The sequence below is a fragment of the Hibiscus syriacus genome, unplaced genomic scaffold, assembly GCF_006381635.1.
Source record: "Hibiscus syriacus cultivar Baekdansim isolate YM2019G1 unplaced genomic scaffold, ASM638163v2 tig00111206_pilon, whole genome shotgun sequence".
NCBI classification, from domain to species: Eukaryota; Viridiplantae; Streptophyta; class Magnoliopsida; order Malvales; family Malvaceae; genus Hibiscus; species Hibiscus syriacus.
In genome coordinates, this window is record NW_024063018.1 from 359,713 (window position 1) to 384,518 (window position 24,806).

General features: G+C 33.8%; 2 protein-coding genes across 2 annotated transcripts; one reads left to right on the forward strand and one right to left on the reverse strand.

The window, feature by feature from the left end:
• The first annotated feature begins 6,711 nt into the window (after positions 1–6,711).
• Positions 6,712–8,112, forward strand: LOC120155706. The gene has a single exon (XM_039167194.1). It carries the CDS (start codon positions 6,739–6,741, stop codon positions 7,936–7,938), a length of 1,200 nt encoding a protein of 399 aa, XP_039023125.1. The 5' UTR covers positions 6,712–6,738; the 3' UTR covers positions 7,939–8,112.
• A 15,210-nt stretch (positions 8,113–23,322) lies between these two features.
• On the reverse strand, positions 23,323–24,009 carry LOC120155704 (late embryogenesis abundant protein Lea5-D-like). The gene is made up of 2 exons (XM_039167193.1): positions 23,748–24,009; positions 23,323–23,648 (listed from the first exon to the last, which is right to left on the reverse strand). The coding sequence occupies exons 1-2, from the start codon at positions 23,819–23,821 to the stop codon at positions 23,408–23,410; spliced, it is 315 nt and encodes a 104-aa protein (XP_039023124.1). The 5' UTR covers positions 23,822–24,009; the 3' UTR covers positions 23,323–23,407.
• Between the last annotated feature and the right edge of the window lie 797 nt (positions 24,010–24,806).

A 24,806-nucleotide genomic window follows, 5' to 3' on the forward strand; every position in this document is an offset into this window, starting at 1 on the left:
TTGGTCGTCATGTGTCCATATCAATATCCACCATCATATGCGTTCGTCCACATTTCTTTATCGATGAGGCTGATGAAATTGTATCCTTCCTCGTTTTTCGCCCGTAAATCTTGAAGCATTAATTCAAACGTTTGAGGAAGTAGTTCGTAACCCGATCAAAAAATGTATAACTTACTAACTTGCTTTCTTTGCAAAATTAAAATGATCGAAAGAAAACAAACTACATCAGTTTCACTTACCCATGCGCACAATTAATTGACGCTCATCATTCTTCTTGTATCTTCCGTGGTAGGTCGCAACAATGTGTTGGAGATAATACCTATGTTGGACAAAGGATGGTTGCCACATTGGACCCAAAGACTCCATTGCTTCTTTGATCCCAGCTCTGCTGTCTGAAATGAAACATATATTTTCCCTCGTGATAACATGTGCATGTAAGTTTCGGAAAAAAAAAAGCCCAAGAATCTGTATCTTCTCCTTCAACAAGAGAAAAAGCAACTGGAAGAATGTTACGATTTCCATATTGGACAACTGCCAATAATAAAACTTGTATTTTCCATACAAGAAAGTCTCGTCGATCTGGACCACAGTCTTACAATATTTGACAGCATTAAAGCACTGTGGGTAAGTCCAAAAAAACTCTATAGAATTGGCATCGATCGCGAAGAACTCGATCATTATGATATGCATAGGACATTTCGAATTCCACAATTATCCCAGGATTCAACCTCCGCACTAGCCTAAACCAGCCTGGAAGTTCGTTGTAAGATGCATTCTATTCGCCATGAAGTTTGACAATGGCATTTTGTTTTGCCAACCAAGCTTTTTTTATAGGAGACAGTGTACACATACTGCGATTGTATAGCTGAAATCAACACATCAACAACTATATGAGAGCTTGCTTTTACCATGGGCATGATGGCTTGGCATATCACTTCAGAGCCCAAGTTGGGATGATCTTGGTTGACCCCTCCAGCACAACATGTGTGAGGACCGTTGTATATAGTTAGTTCTCATCTGTTGATTTTCCTATTCCTCTTCGATACGCGAACCATCTAGTTGCATCCATTTTCATGTCGGGCACAGTAGCATACATATTTTTCTGTCGTGGAGCGGTCGACTCTCGATTGAACAGAATTACGGATATTGTAATTTTTATAGCCATCATCGCTTCTTCTTTCCTTGAAAACTCCATGCCTAAAGATAACTAACCATTATTTATTGATGAGTAATATCCATAGTTACCGAGATGAGGCATATCCGCAAATTCTGGCCCGTACATTGCACCATAATCAGCTTCATACATGTGTGTTGGAGGGTTAGTTTATGCCACATTTAATGGAACTTCATCTACATTATCATCATCGGAGTTGAATTGCGGTGATTCTGGGTGAATAAATAGTCCAGTCTCAACACCATTCGCACTAGGCTCACAAAGCGGTTCTTCTGGTGGAGATGATGGTTCCTCCATGCTCTCCACATTTAGGTCAAAGAACCTACTACTTGCACGTCTTCCCCTTGAACTAGAAGGCATATCGACATTGAGATCGAAAAAGCTCGTAGTGGAATGCCTCCCCCTAGAGCTTGAAGCCATCATGTCAAATGGAAACTGCACAGATTGTTGCGTCGATGGCATCTCCATATTAAGGTCAAAGAAATTTGCAGATGAATGCCTTCCCCTTGAACTGGATGCGATGTTACCATACGAATTGTTTGTGGACCCACCTCGGTACATATCGTAAGGAGTTGTGGATGAATGTCTCCCCATTGAAGTTGATGTGGCGGCACCATGATGCGGATTTCCCATTATGGCGTTAAAATCATTACACATTACTGTAGCCGGGCTATCAACTTGATCAACTTGTTCAACCAGCCCATAGTGGGAGCTTAATGACTAACCCTGAATAGCACGCACTTGAATAAACTTTGTATACATCTCAATATCGCCGTCTGAATAATTACTTTGAGAATCAGCCATCATTTCAACATCATCATTGTTCGATAGTTCGAATGTTGTATAAGTTAATGACGACAATGATGTTGGAAATATATACTACAACGACGACATTCTTCTACTACTTCCAACATGAGCCTTCCTCGAAATATTTGCTATCAGCTCCTCAAGAGTTATGTTTCTCTTGAATGATATTTTAACAAGCTCATTTGATCGAAAACAACACCGGTTTTATCTTCTTGAATTTCTCCATCATAATAAACAATAGTTGAAAGTCGCGCCATTCTTAGAGTTTAAAATTTCGACAATATTATATCTGCAAAAAACAATTGAAACAAACCTGATTAAATAAATAATATATGAACGAAAATATAACACAATAATTTTTTTACACATAAACGTAAATAATTGAAATAATAAAATATTATAACAAAGTTACCTTATAACGAAAGATCGAATGAACTTCTGAATTAAATATAAGAGGATTGCTGGGTGTTTTTTACTGGTTGAAAGGATTGTTGTATTAATTTCTCGGTTGAGAGGGAATTGTGAGATAGTTTACGAGGAGAGGGCTATTTATAGCGATATATGATGTTTTAAAGCCGAGAGGTCTGGGTAAATAATGTAAGGCGTGATCCCTGCACCGCGCCTTGCATTATGCATGTCTGATAATTGAGCATGTGATAATTGAAAAGCGCGGGCATTGACTTGCGCTATAACCCTACGTGGCGTAAGGCGCGCCCCAGGGGCAGCGCTTTAGACACGTGTGTCCATGTCAGCGTAAGGCGCGCTGCAGGGACTCGCCTTACCCACGTGGCGCCAGATCATTATAAAGCGCACTGCAGGGGGCGCGCCTTACTGCAAAGGGTGTTAGATCGGGAAAAATAGTCTGAAGGGTACCTGACAGGGAAAATTATAGGTTATAGGTGATATTTTGGGGAAAACGCCTAAAAATATATGTAATAATATAAAAATAAAAATCTATAAGATATTAAATATTATAAATCTATATAAAATGATAAATTAATAATTTATATCAAATTGAGTCAGATCAATTTTTTTTACCTTAAACTTGGACCCGACCCACCTGAAGTTATACACTATATAACTAGTCCCGACGATCTCAAACCCTAAATTAAAAAAATCACTCTTATAAAATCAGATCTAGTTGGGATCAATTGAGTTGAGATTTTTTATTATCCCTAGTAAAAACCAACTACACTTTTAGCATGCCCTGTTACCACCCCTAATTAATGAAAGAAAATAAATGTGTTAAAAATTGGTCAAACCCCATAACAATAGACTTCAATGAAAACCCCTCTCAAGAGCTAAAGCTCACTGAGTCATAAGAGTCTATCTGTTTGCAAATTTGGGGGATAAGCATGCAGGTGCTTCGATGAAACCAAAAGAAAACAAGGGTAAAGTACACAAATGGTTCTCCAAGTATAATGTATTGTTTTGTTTATTCCCTCAATTATTAAAAGTTTCAAAATGATCTCTCAATTATATGGTGTTATTCTGTTGAGTCAGATGACTATTAAAAGTTACAAAATGTTCACCCGACTATTCATATGTTCCAAACTCATTCTTTTGCATTCAAACTTGACGATTTTTTTGAGCTAGATGATAACTTGTTGATTGTGATTTGATAAAATCTAATCTCATAATCGTTTGAAGTGTATTTTGTATAACAAATCTTTGTTTATGTCGTCGAGCATATGCTCGAAACATTATGTCATCAAGTCAATGCTTGAAACATTATGTTGTTTAGTCGATGCTTGAAACACTATGTCGTCGGGTTGATGCTTGAAACATTATGTCGTGGAACTAGTGCTTAAAAGTAACAATGGTACTAATATACATCATTAAAATATAATTTTATCATATTTCAGTCAGCAAGTTAATGTCCAACTCAAATTATAATCAATTTTTAATAGAAAATGATGAGTTTGGAACATATGAATAGGGATGGACATAGTCGGGTTGGGTCGGGTTTTCAATCAACCAGACTCGACTCAAATCAAATCCTCTTTTTTGAGATAAAATTCGAACCAACTTGAAATAATATATTTATAAAAAATATTACTTTTATTTAATAAAATCAAGGGCTTAATTGAAAAAAATAATATATAGAGGGGTATTATTGTAATTATTTCTAAATATCTAAGGTAAAAATACAATTTTTGGGTAAGGTTGGTTCGAATATTTTTCACCCTAAACCTGAACCCGACTTAATCCAAACATAACCTATAAAAAATCCATCCGACCCGACTCGAACATGAATTTTTTAAGAAAATTCTAACTCAATCGGATCGAATCAAAACCTATCGAATTCAAATCTCGTGCTCATCCCTATATATAAATAATTATATGATCATTTTATAATTTTTAATTATTGAAAATTCAATAAAATAATATTTTATAATTAAAAAAAGGGTAAAGTATAGTAATGGTCACTGAACATTTTTGAAGCTTGCATTTAGGTCCCCAACTTTTAAAACTTGCAATACAGTCCCCCAACATTTATTCCGTTTGCAATATGGTCCCCAACTTAAATCACTATTAGAAAATTAGGGTAAATTATATAAACGGTCATTGAACTTTTCAGGCACTTGAATTTAGGTCCCAACTTTTAAAACTTGCAAAACAGTCCCCCAATAATTTTATTTTCTTATTAAATATAGATGTATAGAAAATATAAATGATTCAATTTATATTTAAATGTATGAATCATTTATATTTTTGATATATTTTATTTTTCTTGTATAAACTAGTATTTAAAATATGTTTATATTTTAATCAAAATATTTCAATATACGAATAAAAATATATTTATATAAATTTATATTTATATTTAGATGTATAAATAAAAAAAATATATTCATATATTAATATATGAATCATTTATATTTTTTGAATATTTTATTTTTAATAAGAAATTACAATTATTAATTATATTAGAAATACTCAACTTAAGAATATATATATATAATCATGAATTATAAATATGAAAAATATAATTATTAAATTTAGTTTAAAAATATATAAATCTTAAATTTATTCTTTTAAAATATTGTATCAACTAATATTTAAAAAATATATTAAATCTATCAAACAATTTATCAAATATAATATTTTTTATTGTAAAAAAATATAATATTTTCCCATCATTTATTGCTTTCAAATTTTTTGCCGAAGTTCAAATCTCATTATTTCCATTTTCCATTATATTCTTTTTTTTCTGGCATTGGTCATACTATTAGTATATGTATTATTGTATATCTCTTAACACAAACGATGGTGTTAGCTTAGTGGCTCCACCCTGTATCTTTCATTTGCGTGACTCAGGTTTGAGTTTGCCCAAGACCCAAATTTTACTTCTTTGTAACTTAATTTTCTTCTAATTAGGTGGTGACATGTGTCACCAATAACATATATCATGATCATGTGTTAACACATGTCAGATCCTGGTTAAATGATTAATTTATTAAATTTTATTTAATTTAGGACCAAATTGATAGCATATATAAATAATTAGGTGGTGACATGTGTCACCAATGACACGTGTCATGATCATGTGCTAACACATGTCAGATCCTAATTAAATGATTAATTTATTAAATTCTATTTAATTTAGGACCAAATTGATTATATAAATAATAAAGACTGAATGTATAATAATGTCAATTCCTTTTAACTGCCATTTCATCATTTGTATCAATTGGTAACGACTAGTGGCTTAGTTGAAACAGTTAAATAATTATGTTGTATGATTGATAAATTTAAAAGATCGATGACAAAAGTAAAAAGGGCTAGATAGTTAAGTTGTCAACCTAGTAGTTTACACTTTTATTTATACGTCAAAATAACATTTTATAAATTTAAAATTCGAATTATTTTCAACCTCTTCTATATCCTAACTACTTTTTTTAATTAAAAAATTTCTTCAACAGATAAGAATTATACTATTATATTTATATAAAAAATACGTATCACATGAAATAAGATGAAATTAAATAATAATAAATCTGACATAATTGAATTTAATTGAATTGTTTTGGAATTTAGGGTTTAGAATAAAATGGAATTACTTTGGAAATTGAGGTTTAGAATGAAATTGAGGACTGTTTTGCAAGTTTTAAAAGTTGAGGGACCTAAATTCAAGTGTCTGAAAAGTTCAATAACCTTTTATATAATTTACCCTAATTTCTAACGGTGGTTTAAGTTGGGGGACCATATTGTAAACGGAATAAATGTTGAGGGACTATATTGCAAGTTTTAAAAGTTGGAAGACCTAAATATAAACTTCAGAAATATTCATTGACCATTACTATATTTTTACCCTTAAAAAAATTATTCTATAATTTTTAATAGCGAGTCGAGAGAATAATTGTTTACTTTACCCAAGAAAAAAAAAGGTTTGGGTTTAGCTTGCGTTTGTTACTAGCTTATGATTTCACTTTGTTTAGTGTGTAGGCAAGTCAGTCTTCCACGTGCTCCTGGGGACTCTCCCCCTTTCAGTTCTTGCCTTTTTCAATGCCATATTTTCAATTACACTCTCTGACCCTCTGTTTCCCTTCTTGTGTTTGTATTCTTCTTCTTCTTCCACTCGCCATTTTCTCTCTCCTCCTTTCTTGGCAGGAAAAAAAGGTCATTTCTTTGATATGAAAAGAGAGCAATACCAGTGACGAGCAAAGATTTTAGAGAGATTCTTTGTTACTTTTAAAGTTAAACATATGATGCAAGGAATCAAAGGAGGAGGTGTTGGTGTTTGGGACGACGACATGGGAGATGGAATGCAATGCAGCAATCATCCTTACAGAAATAACCCAGGTGGGATCTGTGCTTTTTGCCTGCAAGAGAAGCTAGGGAAGTTGGTTTCTTCTTCTTTTCCTTTACCTATTCGTGGCTCACCTTCTTCTTCTTCTTCCCCTCCTCCTTATAGATCTGATACTGTTCCCATTTCCGCCGCTGGCGGCGGTGGTGTTGCTACTTCTACTTCTCTGGCTATTGTTCGTCCCGTGTCAACCGGGAATGGTAATGCTAACAATGATAATGGTCGTTATGAGGAATGCTATACAAGGAAAGCTAGGATCCCTTTCCTGTTGGCGAAGAAGAAGAAGAAGATGGTGGTTGCATCATCGGATCATCCTTATCATCATCATCACCATCATGGTGTTAATATTGCTTTTAAGAGGAGCAAGTCAACTACAGCTCCCATTAGAGGGCGGTTCTTGGATGGTGACCGTGGTGGGGACTTAAGCCCTAGAAAAAGAAGCGGTTTTTGGTCATTTCTCTACCTTTCTTCCAAGACCCATGGTTCGAAAAAGCTAGATAAAGTTGCTTCCGTAGCACCACCTCCGGCCACCGTCTCAACATTGGCAGCTGGAGGAGCTTCGTCATCTGGTTCTGTAGTGAAGCCGAAGGAGAAAACCCTAGGTTCATCTAGGAAAGGAGGCATTGTTGTAGTACAAGACGACGATATCCCCCATAACGAAACCACTCCTTCAGCTGATTCGTCGTTCGAGCGGAAGGTCTCGAGATCCAGGTCCGTCGGGTGCGGAAGCCGGAGCTTCTCAGGCGATTTCTTCGAGAGGATCTCCACCGGACTCGGAGACTGCACTCTTAGGCGAGTCGAATCCCAAAGAGAAGGCAAACCAAAAGCTTCCACCGCAGCCGTCGGCGCATCGTCTGCAATCAAAGAAAGGGTCAAATGCGGTGGCATTTTCAGCGGTTTCATCATCACTTCATCGTCTTCTTCCTCGTCATCGTCTTCCTACTGGCTATCTTCTTCAGCCGAGGATCATAACGTCAATGGCAAGAGTACCAAGAGCCGGGGATGGGCCTTTGCTAGTCCCATGAGAGCTTTCACCAAGCCTTCTTCCGGTAAGAAAGACAACACCACCGTTATTAGAGAATCCAACAGCAAAAACACTACACCAAATCTTTCCGACATTCCTTCATTGTTAGCCGTTAGAAGCTAAAGAAGTGAGGAACTTGCAGGCTATTGGTTCCGGTTAAATAGTTATTACATGTTTATTTTCCATGTTTATGATCTTTTCTTAGAAAGACTATTCTTTACACCCTTGTTCTTACTTAATTGTTCCTACTGGTTTACATATATCTGCAAATAATTTTATTTTGAACTGTTTATTGTGTGATTTCGTTTTGTTTCTTTTTCTGGTATTATTACTTATATTCTCAATTACTACAAACAAAGTAGGATATAGAGAAGACGATAGTAGAAGAATTGTTCAACTAGTTTCAGGGGAAAAGATATATTGATGATTTGTTTTTTCCCTTCATCACATGGATTCACATGCTTGTTTAATCTTAAGACAATGCTTGCCCCTTTAACAGCTCTATTGACATTTTGGGTGTTTTTTTTTTCCTGATTTAAAAATCACATTATAAAAGCATTATATTCAAGGCATATAGTCAAAAAAAAAAACCTCTAACGCTTCTAGCTAGTTGTTTTGGGCTTCTAACCAGTTGTTTTGGGCTTCTAACAAGTTGTTTCGCGATTTGGCATAAACCAAACGATTTTAATAGTTAAATAGAAGATTATTATTCTTAGACATTTCGAGTTCTAACATCAACGGTCGTAAGATATTTTAATGTTAATTGTCAATCACCCTAAATTAATATAAAAAAAGTAGTTGCTTTGACTTTTACTTTTTTTTAGAGTATTTAAACACCCTAAATTAATATAAAAAAAGTAGTTGCTTTGACTTTTACTTTTTTTTAGAGTATTTAAACTTCAACGTTTCATAAGATCCTTTTATAGATGAAACTCGTTAATTAACAAATAGTTTTTTTTTAATAAATTTGGGGTGTATACAAGACTATTTGTTTAAAGATATTCAATTATATGATAACGAATGTTCATATTCCTAACATATGTGATGTTCAAATATCTTAAGGGATAATAACAAATCCCTTACTAAAAGATAACAAAGGCGTTCAAAGGTTTCCTTGGGTCGGACAGAGATTGACCCTCGAGTGCAAAGGTAGAAGTGAGTTTAATTGCAAGACTCACTCGTTCCTACTGATCCGACGGTGTCAAGTAGAATGCTCATCGCTCAATAGATAAAAGTTACTTTAGGGATAATAGGTTGATCTTCCCCAAAAGCTCGCTTGCTGAACCTCTTGTGGATCAATGTCACTACCCTTCTGGCCCTCGAGTGCAAAGGCAGAAGAGAGCTTGACTGCAAGATCCGCCCTTCGAGCAGGGACGAAAGTCCAATGATCCGACGGTGCTGAATAAAAGGGTCGTCGCTCAACAATTAAATATTATTGTAGGGATAACAGGATGATCTTCTCCAAAAGCTCTCTTGCTAAGCCTCTTGTTGATCAATGTCATTACCCATCTTCGAATCATTTATTAAAATTGTGATTTCATTATTGCCTATTATAGCAAAACCACCCATTAGAGCCATCATTACGATTAATGTTTTAAAATAAGAGTCTTTTTGTGTTAAAATAAAATGTTGAATGTCAAAATATCTTCGAAATAAAAAATAAAGATCAAAATAATTATTCTATCAAATGTTAAGAATCTTTTTTATTTTAAAATAAAATATTGAGATCAAAATACTTAAAAAAGAGAATAAATATCAAAATTATTATTTTAATAAAAGTTAGGGTTAATTTTAATATTATCATTATATTTTAATATTATCATTATATTTTAATCAACAGTTACTTTAAACATTCTTGTTTTTCTACACCAAACAGTGGGATGATAGGAGATCTAAGTTTACCTAGACGAGTTTGATTTGCCCATACCAATAAATTGTGATAACTAACTTTGACGACCAAATTATGAGATTATGATGAGGGAGATGCACTATTGAGGAATAGGGACGTTGCAAACTAATGGCGGACCTATGTGTATTTTAATGTGGGCAAAATTTAATGAAAGTTTAAAATATGGTGGGGGAGCATTTGGGTCACTGCAAAAGGCTGAAAGAGAAAATGGATGACATTTCTTTAACGCACTTCATCAGCAGCAGCCCCGCCTCACTCTTGCAAGTCCCAATGTGCAACGGCAATGTTAGGGGATTTGCTAAAATTGGCTTTTTTTTACCAAAATATATTTCATCAAAAAAATAATTTTAAAAATTACTTACTAATTTTACACCTAAAAATGATTATTTTTCGTGTTGACACTCATTTTGACGGTGTTATTATGTTAAAAAAGCCCCAATAATTAATTATTTGGAAAAAAAACAACCCAAACACTTTTTTTTTTAAAAAAACCCAAACAATTTTCTTAGAAAAATTATTCATAAATCTCGCGTTGTGCAAAAAGTGAATAAGAGCTCGCATTTTATAAAATGTGAGTTCCATGTATTTATAGTGCCCTTTATCCAAAAATTAAATGAAGTTATCTGAAAAATTGATGGATCTTGCGTTATGCAAAACGCGATGTCCTTAAAAAGCGTTTTATAGAACACGAGATAGTCATACGTGTACAACTTGAAGGTTATTTTTTTAAAATAATGTTGTTTTAAGGTTATTTTTCTAAATAATTAATTATTGAGGTTCTTTTTTTTTTTTTTTACATAAAATCACTCATTTTGGCAGCATAAGGTGAAGCTCATTTTGACAACGTAACGCGAAGATGCTTCTTGTAAAAAACACTTTTCACCATGGTCATTTATGACGTTGTCACGTTAGGTAAAAAATGTCTTCTGAAAAATATTTCATCTAACATGATGTGATCCTGATCAGCATCCATTTTCTCCATTGTTTGATCACACCATGGAAGATCATTAAGGCTAACTCTAAGGCAATTTTACCTTACTTCATCTTCTTTTTACTTGTTTATGAGTTCCTTTGTGATAAGGAGTTCCAAACAGCCATGGAAAGTATGTTTATATCAAGCTTGAGATGTGAGGAAGGAGGAATAATATGGGAGGAAGACTTTACGTTTCTTATGCATGAATTTGCATGAGAATTTGAAGTTTTCATAACATTCAATACATTTAATAAGTGTGATGTTCATTTAAGCATGTTTTGCATTTAAATCATCTAGTTCATTTAGAAAAGTTGTTCATTTATGCCTTTAGATCCTTTAGTAAGCTACTTCATTAATGCATCTAGTTCATTTAATAAAGTTAGTTCATTTATAAAACTAAATCTTAAATTGTTTCATGCATGTTTTCAATTAAAGATTGAATAAAGTTCACATTTGTGTCTAGGTGCATGAGAGAAGTTGAACGGTTTCATCAGATGCAAGAATGTTAGTCAGAATGTCTTCGAATTCTGGATATGGTACATATATGTTTGGTTCCATAAATCAATTGGGCATTATTCCTGTATCTCTTAGTTTTCCAACGCCTTTTGAATCGCCTAAATCCGATATCGGGAGCTTGAGATATGATCAATTTATTGAAGACTGTGCAGGCTGGAATTTTGTTACGAAAATTTTATGAATGAATGATTTGGATGAGTTTGAGCCAAGGGAGAGTCTTTTCAACTTTAGCCAAGTGACAAGCCATTGAAGGACTCTTAATTCACGCATTCAAGGCATTCAAAGCTGATTATTATCTTCTAAATTCAAGGGCTATTCATATTCTTCAAGGGAGCATGCAATGAAGCTGATTTAATTCACTTATTAAGACAATTTCCAACATGGAATAGCAAGAGTCTTCCACCCCTTGAATGAAATTAAGGCCAAATTCAGCTTCAAATTGTCTAGATTCATCCCCAAAATGATATAGAATATTCAGCCAACCTTGATGAGAATGTTTTCATCTTTTGAGTCTTTTCATATGTTGCTTAGAAATACTATAAATAGGCACCTTTTGGATCATTTTTACATACATTTGAATATATAAAACATCTTTAAGAGGTTGCTTTCATTCTTGTTCTCTTTTAGAACTTTATTAGCTTCAAGATAGTCTTGCAGTCTTCATCCATTTCCTTTTGTTATAGCGTTGGTTCCTAGCTCATCTATAGCTAGTGGGTCACATTCCATATCCTACCACTTCTACCTTTCCACCTTATTATATTGTTGGTTCCTAACTCATATATAGTTAGAGGGTCACAATCCATCCTTTGAATTATTATCATTCTCCACGCCAACCACAAACATCCTTCACTATTCTCGTTACATCCATTCAACCACTATCACCACCACACTTTTTTCATATACAATCCACTTCAAATTCTTTATATCATTTCCATTACTTTCATATACATATTTATATATACATATTTCCCTTCTTGTAATGTTGTTTGTGCATTTTCAGTCTTCAATCAAAGCACTGTGAAGTTCTTACTAGAATCACGATCGGGAACACTCATATATGACTCGGAACACATAATCGGGATCATATCATTTGGTATCAAAGCTAGTCAATTCAGTAAGTGTATCGTATAATTTTCTCTCTCCCGGGTTAGTAAACAAATCAAAAAAATCAAAATAAAAAAATCAGAAAAAAAACAAAATAAAGAAAAAGTTTAAAGAGGGAGTGAGTAATTCTTTTCATCTTTAAAGAAAAAAAAAATAATATTTACTTCATCTTTATATGCCATTATTCAATTTCGTTACCTTTATTTACCATGTCTTTTCCTTGTAGCCAATTTCTTTTCACTACCATTGCTACCAAGTCACAATTGTTTCAGCCGAAGTCCGCTAGACACTTGTAAGCCTTGAGGAAGTTCCCAAAAGGACTTGAAATCAAAGCATGAGTGGTAAAAGGCAAGAGTGAACATAGGGTAAAACCATCCTGAGTGAAACAAGAGTGGGAGTGACTTTTCCTGGAGTGTTTGGTGAGGTTTTTCCTTTTATCCGTGATGTTAATTCTTTTATTACTAATTATGTCTCATCATTTGAGAAACAATTCTCAAGTTTTAGGTGACGGTGTACAAAACCTACAAATACAAGCCATGACATGAGAGATTAGGAGTTTGTTTCAAAAACATCTCGACCCAATCTTAAAGAAATTGGAGCTAATGATTGAACGGCCTTCTTGTTCACAAATGTGTCCCGAAAGATGAAAAAACAACTAAAAATGAGAGACAACACTCGATCATTTTATAGTTCTACACCCAATTGCAGCAGAAGAATTTACAAGGAGGACCCCAATTTTTTAACAAAAAGCAATGTCAAAAGTTCAACGCAAAGTGAGCCAAGGAATTTTGCATCTTTCAATCCAGAAAGTCTAGCTCATCTTCAAATGTGTTTTGATAATTTTGTCAAAGAAACACAATTGCAAGAATAACTACAAAATGAAAGTGTTTGCAAAAAAGAAGAAGAAAGGAGAGTTGAAAAAGACATTGAGAGCATTGAAAAGAGAATTGAGACTGAAAATGAGCACATTGAAAGACAAGATTGTGGTATTGAAGAGATAGTTCAAAAGAAGCATGAAAGTGAAAAGTTGGAAAATTTGTTTTCTACTAACCAATCTTCTCTTCCAACTCATTCTTTTGATTTACAGAATGTTCCAAGAGTCATATCTTTACAAAATGATGATTCAAGAAGAATGTCCATTGAAGTTCCAAAAGAAGTGACATTTGAAGATTCAAAGCTTGAATCGCTTGAAATTCCAAAGGACGTGTTCATTGACATTCGAAGTTTACTCCATCCATTTGAAGAACCTCATAAAAGGGAAGTTTCAATAAATCTGATTCTTAAGAATGTCAAGGGCCAAATTCCATTCATGAACTTTCATGAATTTTCTATGTTCATTCATTTTATTAATGGTGTTCCATGTTCTAACTTAGATTTATTTAGTAGAATATTGATTCATAGAATTTCTCTTGGTTGTGATGATCGATTCAAAGATATGAAACGAACATTATCGATCTATTCAAGGTTCATAATATGGAAGGCACAAAGATTAAAGTTGGCATGACTAACGTACTTGAAGGAGTCCAAGAGAATTGTGCACATTCAAACCCAAACCATTTATTCAATGAAGGTTTCCATGAGGTTCATACATTAACCAATTGGCATGATGATTCCAAGGGACACCATGAAGAATGATCCCATAAACCAATGCATATTTCATGAAGAACCTTAACCATCGACCACTATCTCTGAATATTCTTGGGTTTGTTTTCCTTATCTCTTTAAATCTAATTTCCTTTTATACTAATCTAGTTTTGATTGTAGAAAACGAAAGGAAACATCATTTTGAAAGAGAACAACACCAAAAGATGAGAGGAATTGAAGAGAAAAGTTTTTTACTCAAAAGTCATAACATTTCAGACCAAGGAATGATTCAAAGGACAAGTTCCTTCATCAATGGAAGTGATTCAAGGCAAGTTCAAAAGACAACTCTTATTGCCAAAGAATATGATGTTTCAAAAAGAGATATCCAAAAGGCATGTCCATATTCAAGTGAACCATATAAAAATAAGGTTTACAAGAGTGAAGAGAAATCAAAATTGTTTTCGTTCGTAGCAAGTGTCGATTTGGGGACAAATCGCTTTAAAGAGGGAGGGGATGATGTGATCCTGATCAACATCCATTTTCTCCATTGTTTGATCACACCATGGAAGATCATTAAGGCTAACTCTAAGGTATTTCTACCTTAATTCATCTTCTTTTTACTTGTTTATGAGTTCCTTTGTGATAAGGAGTTCCAAGCAGCCATGGAAAGTATGTTTACATCAAGCTTGGGATGTGAGGAATGAGGAATAATAAGGGAGGAACACTTTACGTTTCTTATGCATAAATTTTCATGAGAATTTGAAGTTTTCATAACATTTATTACATTTAATAAGTGTGATGTTCATTTAAGCATGCATTGCACTTAAATCATATAGTTCATTTAGGGAAATAGTTCATTTAAGAATTTAGATCATTTAGTAAGCTATTTCATTAATGCATCTATTTCTTTTTATGGATAATTTCAATTTTATTACTCAAAAGAAAAAACAGGATCACCTATTACAAAGAACCACCGAACAATCAACCCCACAATTCACTAAGCTAAACATCAAACCAATTCAAAGAAACAACTCAACCTAGATCAGAAAAACAGATTATAAGAAGCAAAACAAAATCATTCAGCAGAAGAAATAAACTCTGCCTAGTGAATCTTCCAGTGGATCACCAGTTTCTAAAGATCTCTCTCCTCAAAAAATGAACATCCAAATAACAATACAATAAATCCACCAGCAAGAGTGAAATCGGCCAATTCTTCAATCAAGACAAAACTGTAGATTAACCCTATCAAATTTGTTAATACTACAACCCTGTAACTTAGCACCATCAGTCTTCCTAATGCATTCAAAAATTTCTTCAGCTAACCGAGAACATCCCCTAAAATGCCTGAAGTTGCGCTCTTTCCATTCAAAAAAAAAAGTCCAAGCCAACTTCAAGATACAAACAAGCAGGGATTTTCCCTTGAAACTGGTAACTGCCTAGGCCAAATTTTCATTCCAACATAATGACTCATAAGGCAACCTACAGGCCTGCAACTCTGCTCTAGATTCCCCTAGCAAAAACGCAGTCATTGAACAAATGATCTCTGCTTTCCAACCCTTCATCACAAAGGCCATAGCACCCATCAAACTCTAACCCCATACGAATAAGCCTGTCTTTAGTAGGTAATATATTTAAAATAACCATCCAAGCAACAATTGACATTCTTGGAATATGCAAAGGAAACAAGAGAAGATGTTCCCATCTTGCCTTTTCCCTCATCTCTCTAATTCTCTCCCAAACCCAACTGCTTTTTACCATATTCCAATCCACCACATTAACAAATAATTCAGCTGCTTTATTCCTAAGCTTAAATACCTTCCTCAATATCCAATTAAGCTAAGGCTTGTAGCTGACATCCCAAAAATCAACCCCTTTCTGGGTATACTCCTTAACCCATGCCACCCAAATAGAACCACCACTAGCTAAGATATTCCTAATCAGAAGAAAATAACACACCTTATTCCAAAAAACTAAGCTCCTTAAGCCTAACCCTCCCTCATACTTTAACCAGCACATTTGCTGCCAGTTAACCCTCCCTCATACAAAGTTGCTCAACCTGCCTGATAACCTCATTTGGAAAAACCAGCTGCCTACACCAAAAATTTGAAATACTGAATAAAATAGACTGAATGAGTTACAGCCTACCACCATAACTCAATTTCAACTTAGACCACACACTCAGTTTACTTCTAACCTTATCTATAAAAGGAAAACAATCCTTTACAGATAATTTCCTAGTGACTAAAGGCACACCAAGTTACCGAACATGATACGTCCCCAATTTGAATCAGTAGCAGCCTGAACTCTACATAATATATTCTCCTGCACCCCACAAGCAAAAAGCTCAGACTTTCTCGCATTAAGCTACAAACATGACAATTCATAAAAAAACCAAAAGAACACCAACAACACCCAAGATCGAGTCCTCAGTCCCATGAAAAAATATAAGCAAGTCATCAACAAAATTGAGGTGTGTAAGAGAAACTCTCTTAAAATTAGGATGAAACCAAAACAAATCATTCCTAGCAGTAGCATTCAACAAATAGGACAATACATTCATGACCATAATAAAAAGGTAAGGGGACAGTGGATCATCTTGCCTTATCCCCCTTCTCCCTTTAAAATAACCCACTAAACTCCCATTAAAAACAACAGAAAAAAGCCCCAGTAACACAAGCTTTAATCCAACCTATAAACACCTCAGGAAGCCCCAAGGAAACAAGAACTTTCATCAGGAAATCTCAACAAACAGAATCAAAATCCTTAGATCAATTTTGATAGCACACCTAGAAGAAAGATAACTATGAGAATAACCCCTAACAATCTCCTGGGCTAACAATGTGTTATCAATAATACTACGCCCCTTAATAAAAGCAGGCTGATTTAGCAAAATCATGTCTGAAAAGTAACCAGCCAAAGGGTTCACTAGAATACCAGTAATTGTTTTATAAACTACCGAGCAATAAGAAATAGGGCGAAAATCCCTAGCCATACCTAAATTAGAAGACTTAGGCACCAATACGATTGTTGTAGCATTAAATGTGGAGACGAGAGAACCAGTATGAAAGAACTCCTTAATGGCAGTCAGGAAATCTTCTTTCACAATATCCCAGGCCACCTTGAAAAAGTAATCAGTATACCCATCAGGCCCTGTGCTCTTCTTATTTCCCTTATTAAAAAATGAAGCCTTGATTTCTTCATTTGAAATCTCCCTCAGTAAAGCATCAGCAGCCCCCTTAGGTAGCTCATACCCCAGCAAATCCTTAAGAAGTTCGACATCACAACTTTTGACCTCTGTATCCTCAACACGAAGTAGCTCAGTATAAAAATGCACAATCTCAGCAGACATGGTCTCAAAAGTATCCAACCGGGTGCCATCTTCAGCATAAAGAAGTCTGACAATGTTTTTCTTTCTTTTCCCCAACACAGTAGAATGAAAGAACTTTGTATTCCTATCACCCTCCCTTAACCAATGAACTTTAGCTTTATATTTATAGAATGAAGCTTCAGCCACCTCAAGATCATGAAGTTATTCTTGAACAATCCTCTCATCCTCTAAGCAACTACCAACTTGTAACAGATTAGCAAGCTGCACTTGTTCAAGCTGGTCTCTTTTAGCCTTAACCCTCTTAGAGATATCAACAAAATAACATATGTTAAATTCCTTAAGCCGCGATTTAATTCTTTTCAATTTAAAAAACAGTCGATGCATAACACTACCAGACACATCTAGCTATCAGGATTCACCATGACCAAACCAACAATTAAAGAATTTAAAAGGCTTAGGTCTGTCAGCCTGATTATCCTTAAAAAATGAAACCAAAGCAGGGTAGTGATCAGACACCCTCTGAACCTTGAACTCAACAAAAGAGTCAGGAAAATCCTCAAGCCATCGAGTATTGATTAGCACTCGATAAAGCTTTCGAGCTAAAAAATTCCCCTCTTGCATATTATACCAAGTAAACAAAGGCCCCACAGAAGGATGATCCATTAGCACCAAGGAAGTCATACATCCTCTTAAATCCTCCATATCAGTAGAGTCATAAGGCCTTATCATCTCAAAATCAGAGCTTTCCTATGCATTAGCAATAATGTTAAAATCTCCTCCTATCAACCAAGGAGACAACCCCACCATGTTATCCACTTCCTCAAACTGCCACTAAAGATTTCTCCTATTAATCCCATTATTACTATCATAAACAGTAGTTATGACACATCTATGACCACTAACCTCACAAACAATAGACAAAGACTGATAAAAAACTTTTAAAACAGAAAAAGCTAACTCTTTCCTCCAAAAAATCCACAACCTCTCATTTTCAGAACACTCATGATTAGAAAAGCATTCCCAATCCATAGAATAACAAGTAATCAGCCTATTCACATTAACAGTCCTTACCCGGTCTCCATAAGACAAACAATATCCACATTATATTTACCAAGCCTTGAAAACACTTGAACTTTCTTCAAGTGATTATTAAACCCCCTAACATTCCAGAAACAAACAAGCATTAAGTAGAAATAGAATTTACCTCCCCTCCAACAGCTCCCACAACAGAAGGTGCCACAACCTTATCCATAACATATTTCTTCTTGTTTTTCATTTCATTTAAAAGAGCAGTAACACCCATAGAAGTAGCTCAAGGTTTTCTAGCACCCTCTATACCAGAAGCTCTCACCAGCACCTCAAATCGTTTCGAAGAACCATCAAGTTGCTTTTTATCTTTACCTCTCCTTTTAGTTTTCTTCTTCTGTGAAGAGGCTTGTAAAATAGGAAAATCCTATATAGCAGGCAATAAAACATTTTCTTTAATAGCAACCATACCTACTGTAAACGCACAGGTGGCTTTAGATTCCTCAACCAAATCTGCAACTAATTCCTCCACCTGAGAGCTAACCCAATTGTCTAACCCCTCACCAGCAGAAGGACCAGGTTCTTGCAATACCTCAATTCCTTCTACAACAGCAGCTTCAACACTTTTATCCAATGAATCCCATTCTTCTTTCAAACATGCATCACAACCGGGGCAGATTTTTACACCTCTATACAACCTTTCTCCCTATGTCCAAAGACATTACATCTTGTACAACAAGAAGGCACCCAAGAAACCACAACCCGAATCGAAGTAGCTAACCCACCCTGCAATACTATATCTGCAAATTTAGGAATCGAACCTTCACACCAATTTCAACGCAAACCTTAGCATATTCCAACCTCGACTTAGAAGCAGTAACAGAGTCCATGGATAGAAGAACACCTAATGTACTTACTATGTAACTTAACCCAACTCACGAATAAAGCTCTAATGACACATTGTAGAGCTAAACCCAAACAAGAATTCTGGATAAATCAAAGTCTAACCGCTTTATATTCGGCTCCCAATTTCTTAAAATCAATGGCTTATTCTGAATATGCCATGTTCTATTTTCCAGAACCCAGCCGCGGGAAAATTCAGAGCTAAACGAAAAAACATATAGATTGCTACCAGCTAGGATAACCTGAACGCGAGAGCCCATCAAAGCCTTCTTCCATATATTATCAACAATTCACTACATAGAAACAAAATTCGGCGCAACTCCAAGAAATTACCCCACCAAGGACAACTTCCATTCAGAGATACCAACCTCATAAACCTTCAACGGAGGCTGAACAGATGGGGACCCCTCCCACCGGAGGAAAATACTCCAAAGCTTGCCCAGCATATCCCCCTAAGAGTTTCCTCCAATCCAACATACCAGCACTCATCATGAAAAGAGGACCAAAGAAGAAACGAGCAAATAAAGACCAATCAAAAACCACCAGAAACCATTGAAAACACACCAGAGATCCCATTAGCCCTACTAACGTGCACCCAGAGAAAACCGTTAATGCATCTATTTCATTTAATAAAGTTAGTTCATTTATTAAACTAAATCTTAAATTGTTTCATACATGTTTTCAATTAAAGATTGAATTTTTTTTACCTTTGTGTCTATGTGCCTGAGAGAAGTTGAACGGTTTCATCAGATGCAAGAATATAAGTCAGAATGTATTCCAATTATGGATGCAATACATATGTGTTTGGTTTCATAAATCAATTGGGAATTATTCCTATATCTCTTAGCTTTCCAAATCCTTTTGAATCACCTAAATCCGATATCGGGAGCTTAAGATATGATCAATTTATTGAAGACACTACAGGCTGAAATTTTGTTATGGGAATTTTATGAATGGATGATTTGGATGAGTTTGAGCCAAGGGAGAGTATTTTCAACTTTAGCCAAGTGACAAGACATTGAAGGAATCATAATTCACACATTCAAGGCATTCAAAGCTGATTGTTATCATCTAAATTCAAGGATTGTTCATATTCTTCAAGGGAGCATGCAATGAAACTGATTTAATTCACTTATTAAGACAATTTTCAGCATGGAATAGCAAACGTCTTCCTCCCCTTAGACGAAAATAAGGCCAAATTCAGCTTCAAATTGTCTAGATTCACCCCAAAATGATCTAGAATATTTATCCAACCTTGAAGATAAGAAGACAACATTCAAGTGCATTTTATTGTTAAATTGATGAGAATGTTTTCATCTTTTGAGTCTTTTCATATGTTGCTTAGAAATACTATAAATAGGCACCTTTTGGATCATTTGTACACACATTTAAATTTATAAAACATCTTTGAGAGGTTCCTTTCATTCTTATTCTCTTGTAGAACTTTATCGGCTTCAAGATAGTCTTGCAGTCTTCATCCATTTCCTTTTGTTATAGCGTTGGTTCCTAGCTCATCTATAGCTAGTGGGTCACGTTCCATATCCTACCACTTCTACCTTTCCACCTAATTATATTGTTTGTTCCTAACTCGTATATACTTAGAGGGTCACAATCCATCCTTTGAATTACTATCATTCTCCACGCCAACCACAAACATCCTTCACTATTTTCGTTACATCCATTCAACCACTATCACCACCACACTTTTTTCATTTACAATCCACTTCAACTTCATTCTATCATTTCCATTACTTTCATATACATATTTATATATACATATTTCCCTTCTTGTAACGTTGTTTTTGCATTTTCAGTTTTCAATCAAAGCACTGTGAAGTTCTTACTAGAATCACAATCGGGCACACTCATATATGACTCAGAACACATAATTGAGATCATATCATGAAATGTTCCTTTTACCAGCACGACAATCTCCTCAACAATCCTAGTAAAAGAAGCTCTTTCTTCCCCTCCCCTTTTCTTACTGCTCTTCCCCTTCTCTCTTCCCCTTCTCTCTTCCCCTTCTTTATTATTAAAATGACCTCTCTTATTCATAAACTACACCAAAGAAAAGGAGAGTAAAATTCTTTAGAAAAATGTTATCTCTTATTTTATAAAAAAGATTGAGGTATCGTTTGAAATTTAGATAAATTTATTTTGATAATTTTTTATTTCATTTTAGTTATTTAATATTTTTAATAGTTTAATTTTAATTAATAATTATTTTTATATTTAATATATATTATTTGTGTTATGAAATCTTTAATTTTACACAGATTTAGGACTATTGGATCAGTGAAAATAGATGATTGATTTCTTTTTTTTAGTGATTATCTACTCATTTCTCATTGTTAAACTCAATTATTTATTTTCACTTATCCTACAGTTCTAAATCTATTTAAAATTAAAAGATTTTTACATTGTATAATAGGATATTATCCTATATTATTTATATATAATATATAATTTATAAATATTTATAGTTTATAATTATTTTTGTTCGTTGCCTAAAAAAACAAGATGTGGCCGTCAAAGCTCGTTGACAGCTTAATATGCGCCCTCAAACCAATTAATAAGGACATCATTTTGTAATTTTTGATCATTGAAGGTAAGGGTAGAGATATTACATATTATTTTTTATATAAGAAAACAATGATTGAAAAACGTGTTAAAAGGAAGAAGAAAATGTATCATAAAGATAAAGGAAAACATGTCATACAATCAGACTTATTGAAAATAAAAAACAAGAGAAAATAAAAGGACAATTAAGAATACCGACGACCGACAATCAACATTAAAGTTGGTGTCATCACCGATCGAAAAAAAAGAAAAAATAGATGAAAGCCTTACCAATGAGAGAAAACTAAAAGAGAAAACTAGTGAAGAATAAAAATAACTCAATGTAATATATTTTTAAGTACGAGACTCAGAATGCAAACGTATTATTTATCTTTTTCTAAGGGTTGTTTAGACATTGCTACAACTGATCAAGATGACGTTTATCTATTATATTATTTATCTTCCCTACTTTGGACCCTCGAATTGAATTTGGATACCTATTATGCTTTTGTGGATAGCTTTTCACGTCGCTCGAGTCTGATTTACGGATTATCGATGGTCTTTCAATAGTTTGATCCTCTTTTGTTGTTCGTTTACCAATGCGATCAGATCAGTTTGTGTCTATCTTTGTTTGAGTTTCTTGGTTAGATTTTAATCTTTTCTTATATGGTCCTTATGTGATCTTAAGTTGCTAATTTTGTTTAAACGATTACAAGAAATTGTCCTAATTATATATTTAATTTACGATTATAATTGTAAATTTTTATTGTAATTTAGGATATTTCTTTTTTTTTAATAAAATTAGTGATTTATTTCCAATTTTCTTTGATATGTATTATTTTAAACTAAAGTTAATATTAGCGTTGAATTTAGAAATATTATTAAAGGTAAGTACGCTATATTAATAGTACGCTATATTAATAGTACAAAAATTTTATATGACAAATACAAATAAAATTTTAAGATGATCACATTTAATAAAATATATAATTATTAAAATAATTCAGATTTGAGGATAAATATTTCCCTATCTTAATAAAACAAAGTACTCACCTTCATCACTTCTTTTTAAGTAGTCTGATAGTTATAATATATTATTTATTTATAATTTTACTTAATTATTGTTGATATATATATACATCCTATACATATAATTGTTCAGATTTAAAATTTTAAAATTATAATATTTTCTTTAACTATTGATATAATTCGTTGAGCGATGGAAAATGGGTTCTGTGTTTTTATATTACCCACCGTTCGCTGAAATCAATCAAATCCATCTCCGATCAACACCCTCCTATGATTCCGATTTATTCTTTTGGATATTAAATTATATATTAAATCTAAGAATAAAGAGACTAAAAAGTTAAATATGAACTTTCACCCATTAACTTGAAGTATACAAATTTTAGGTTAAAGTAGGCTGAATAATTTTTTCGAGTTACAATTTTATAATGTTATTAATAAAAAGATTCAACAAAGTGATTTTACATAATTAAGTGATATTTTATAATTTTTATTATTTGGAGTACTTTTATAAATAGTATACTTTATGTATAAATAGAAATATTTAAAATAAAACTTCTAATGTAATTAAGCTCAAAGTCAAGCACACTAGTACACTCTTTTTCAGCACAGACAACGCTACTGATGATAAAGATCATTAAAAGAAAAACACCCAAAAGCAACTCTACCGTGGCCTAGCCCTATGATTCAACAACATCTCCCGGAGCTCCACCGCATCGATCTCATCCCCACTGTTCTCCGGCCGGTAATACCCCGTCACAGGATCAGGCGCCCAAGCAGACGATACCTTCGTCTCCATCATAGAACCTTTCATCGTATCTCTTCCTTCCACTTTCCCCATCATTCCAGCCCTACCGAAGCCAGTCGTCACTGCCCCCGGCGGTGGCGCAGCCGAGTGACCCCTCCTTTAAACCCAAACCCAAATCATTAACAATAACAAAAACACATATAATACCAAAAACTATCCTCAAAACGGAGAAAAAACAGAAAACTCAGTCAATCACCTTGACATGGAGACATACAGGCCATCGAAAACAGAAGCACCGAGGAGCTTGAAGGAAGAAAGAGAACGAGCCATTTATTAGTACTTATATATATGTATATTGATATAGGTTTAGCAGTAAAAAAAGGTTTTATATAAAGGTATTAATTAGCTACTGAAGAAGCAATTCTTCTGTAGAAGAAAAACTCCCACAGTAGCTTAGCTGTGAGAACTGAAGAGGCTCTGGTTGTCTTTTTTGCTGGCTTTTTTATTGGCGAAGAAGACGGAGATTAGGGTTCGAAGGAGTGTGTATTTATAGTGTAGGAGAGGGGCAATGTTATTGGTTGGGTTGGGCCTGTTTTTTTCAACTGAGTCGTGACTCGTGATTTCGTAGAGGTGACACGCGTTTCATCGTAACAGTTGGAACTTCAATAATGGTGTCTTTGTTTGGACCAATCCAATTGATGTTGAAACGATAAGGATCTAAATTGTTTATTTTGAATATTTAAAAAAAATTAGGTAGATTGGTCTTATCCTTAGATGTTACTTTTTTCTAATTAATCATTTTTCTAATTAATCATTAGGGTATGATATTTTGACAGATTAATTTATATCGAATATTATTAAAACGATAACGAACCTCTCAATTTAATTTATTTTATTTGTAAATTACATGTTTCAAATATTTGACTTTACTTAAAAGAATTTTGTTATCTGTACTACATAGTTGCTGGTCCTTATATGTTCTTTACTCATTAATAAATTAGTTTATTTGCTTTTTCTTTTAATTGATAGAGCTTTTAAGGATAAGTCTAGAGTGTATATCGTACATCAAAATATACTATTAATGTAATAGATTGATACACACCAATAATTAAATTATTATTATTAAATAAATATTAAATAATATAATGACATATCCACAATTAATCTGTTATTATTATTTAATTTAAAATTTAATAAGAATATAATTAATTTATATTTTTATTAAAAATTTATAATTATTTTAGTATTTTCTATTTGTTTAGGATTGAAATACTTAATTCATATAAATTTGCATATTCTTCCCAATAGCAACCAT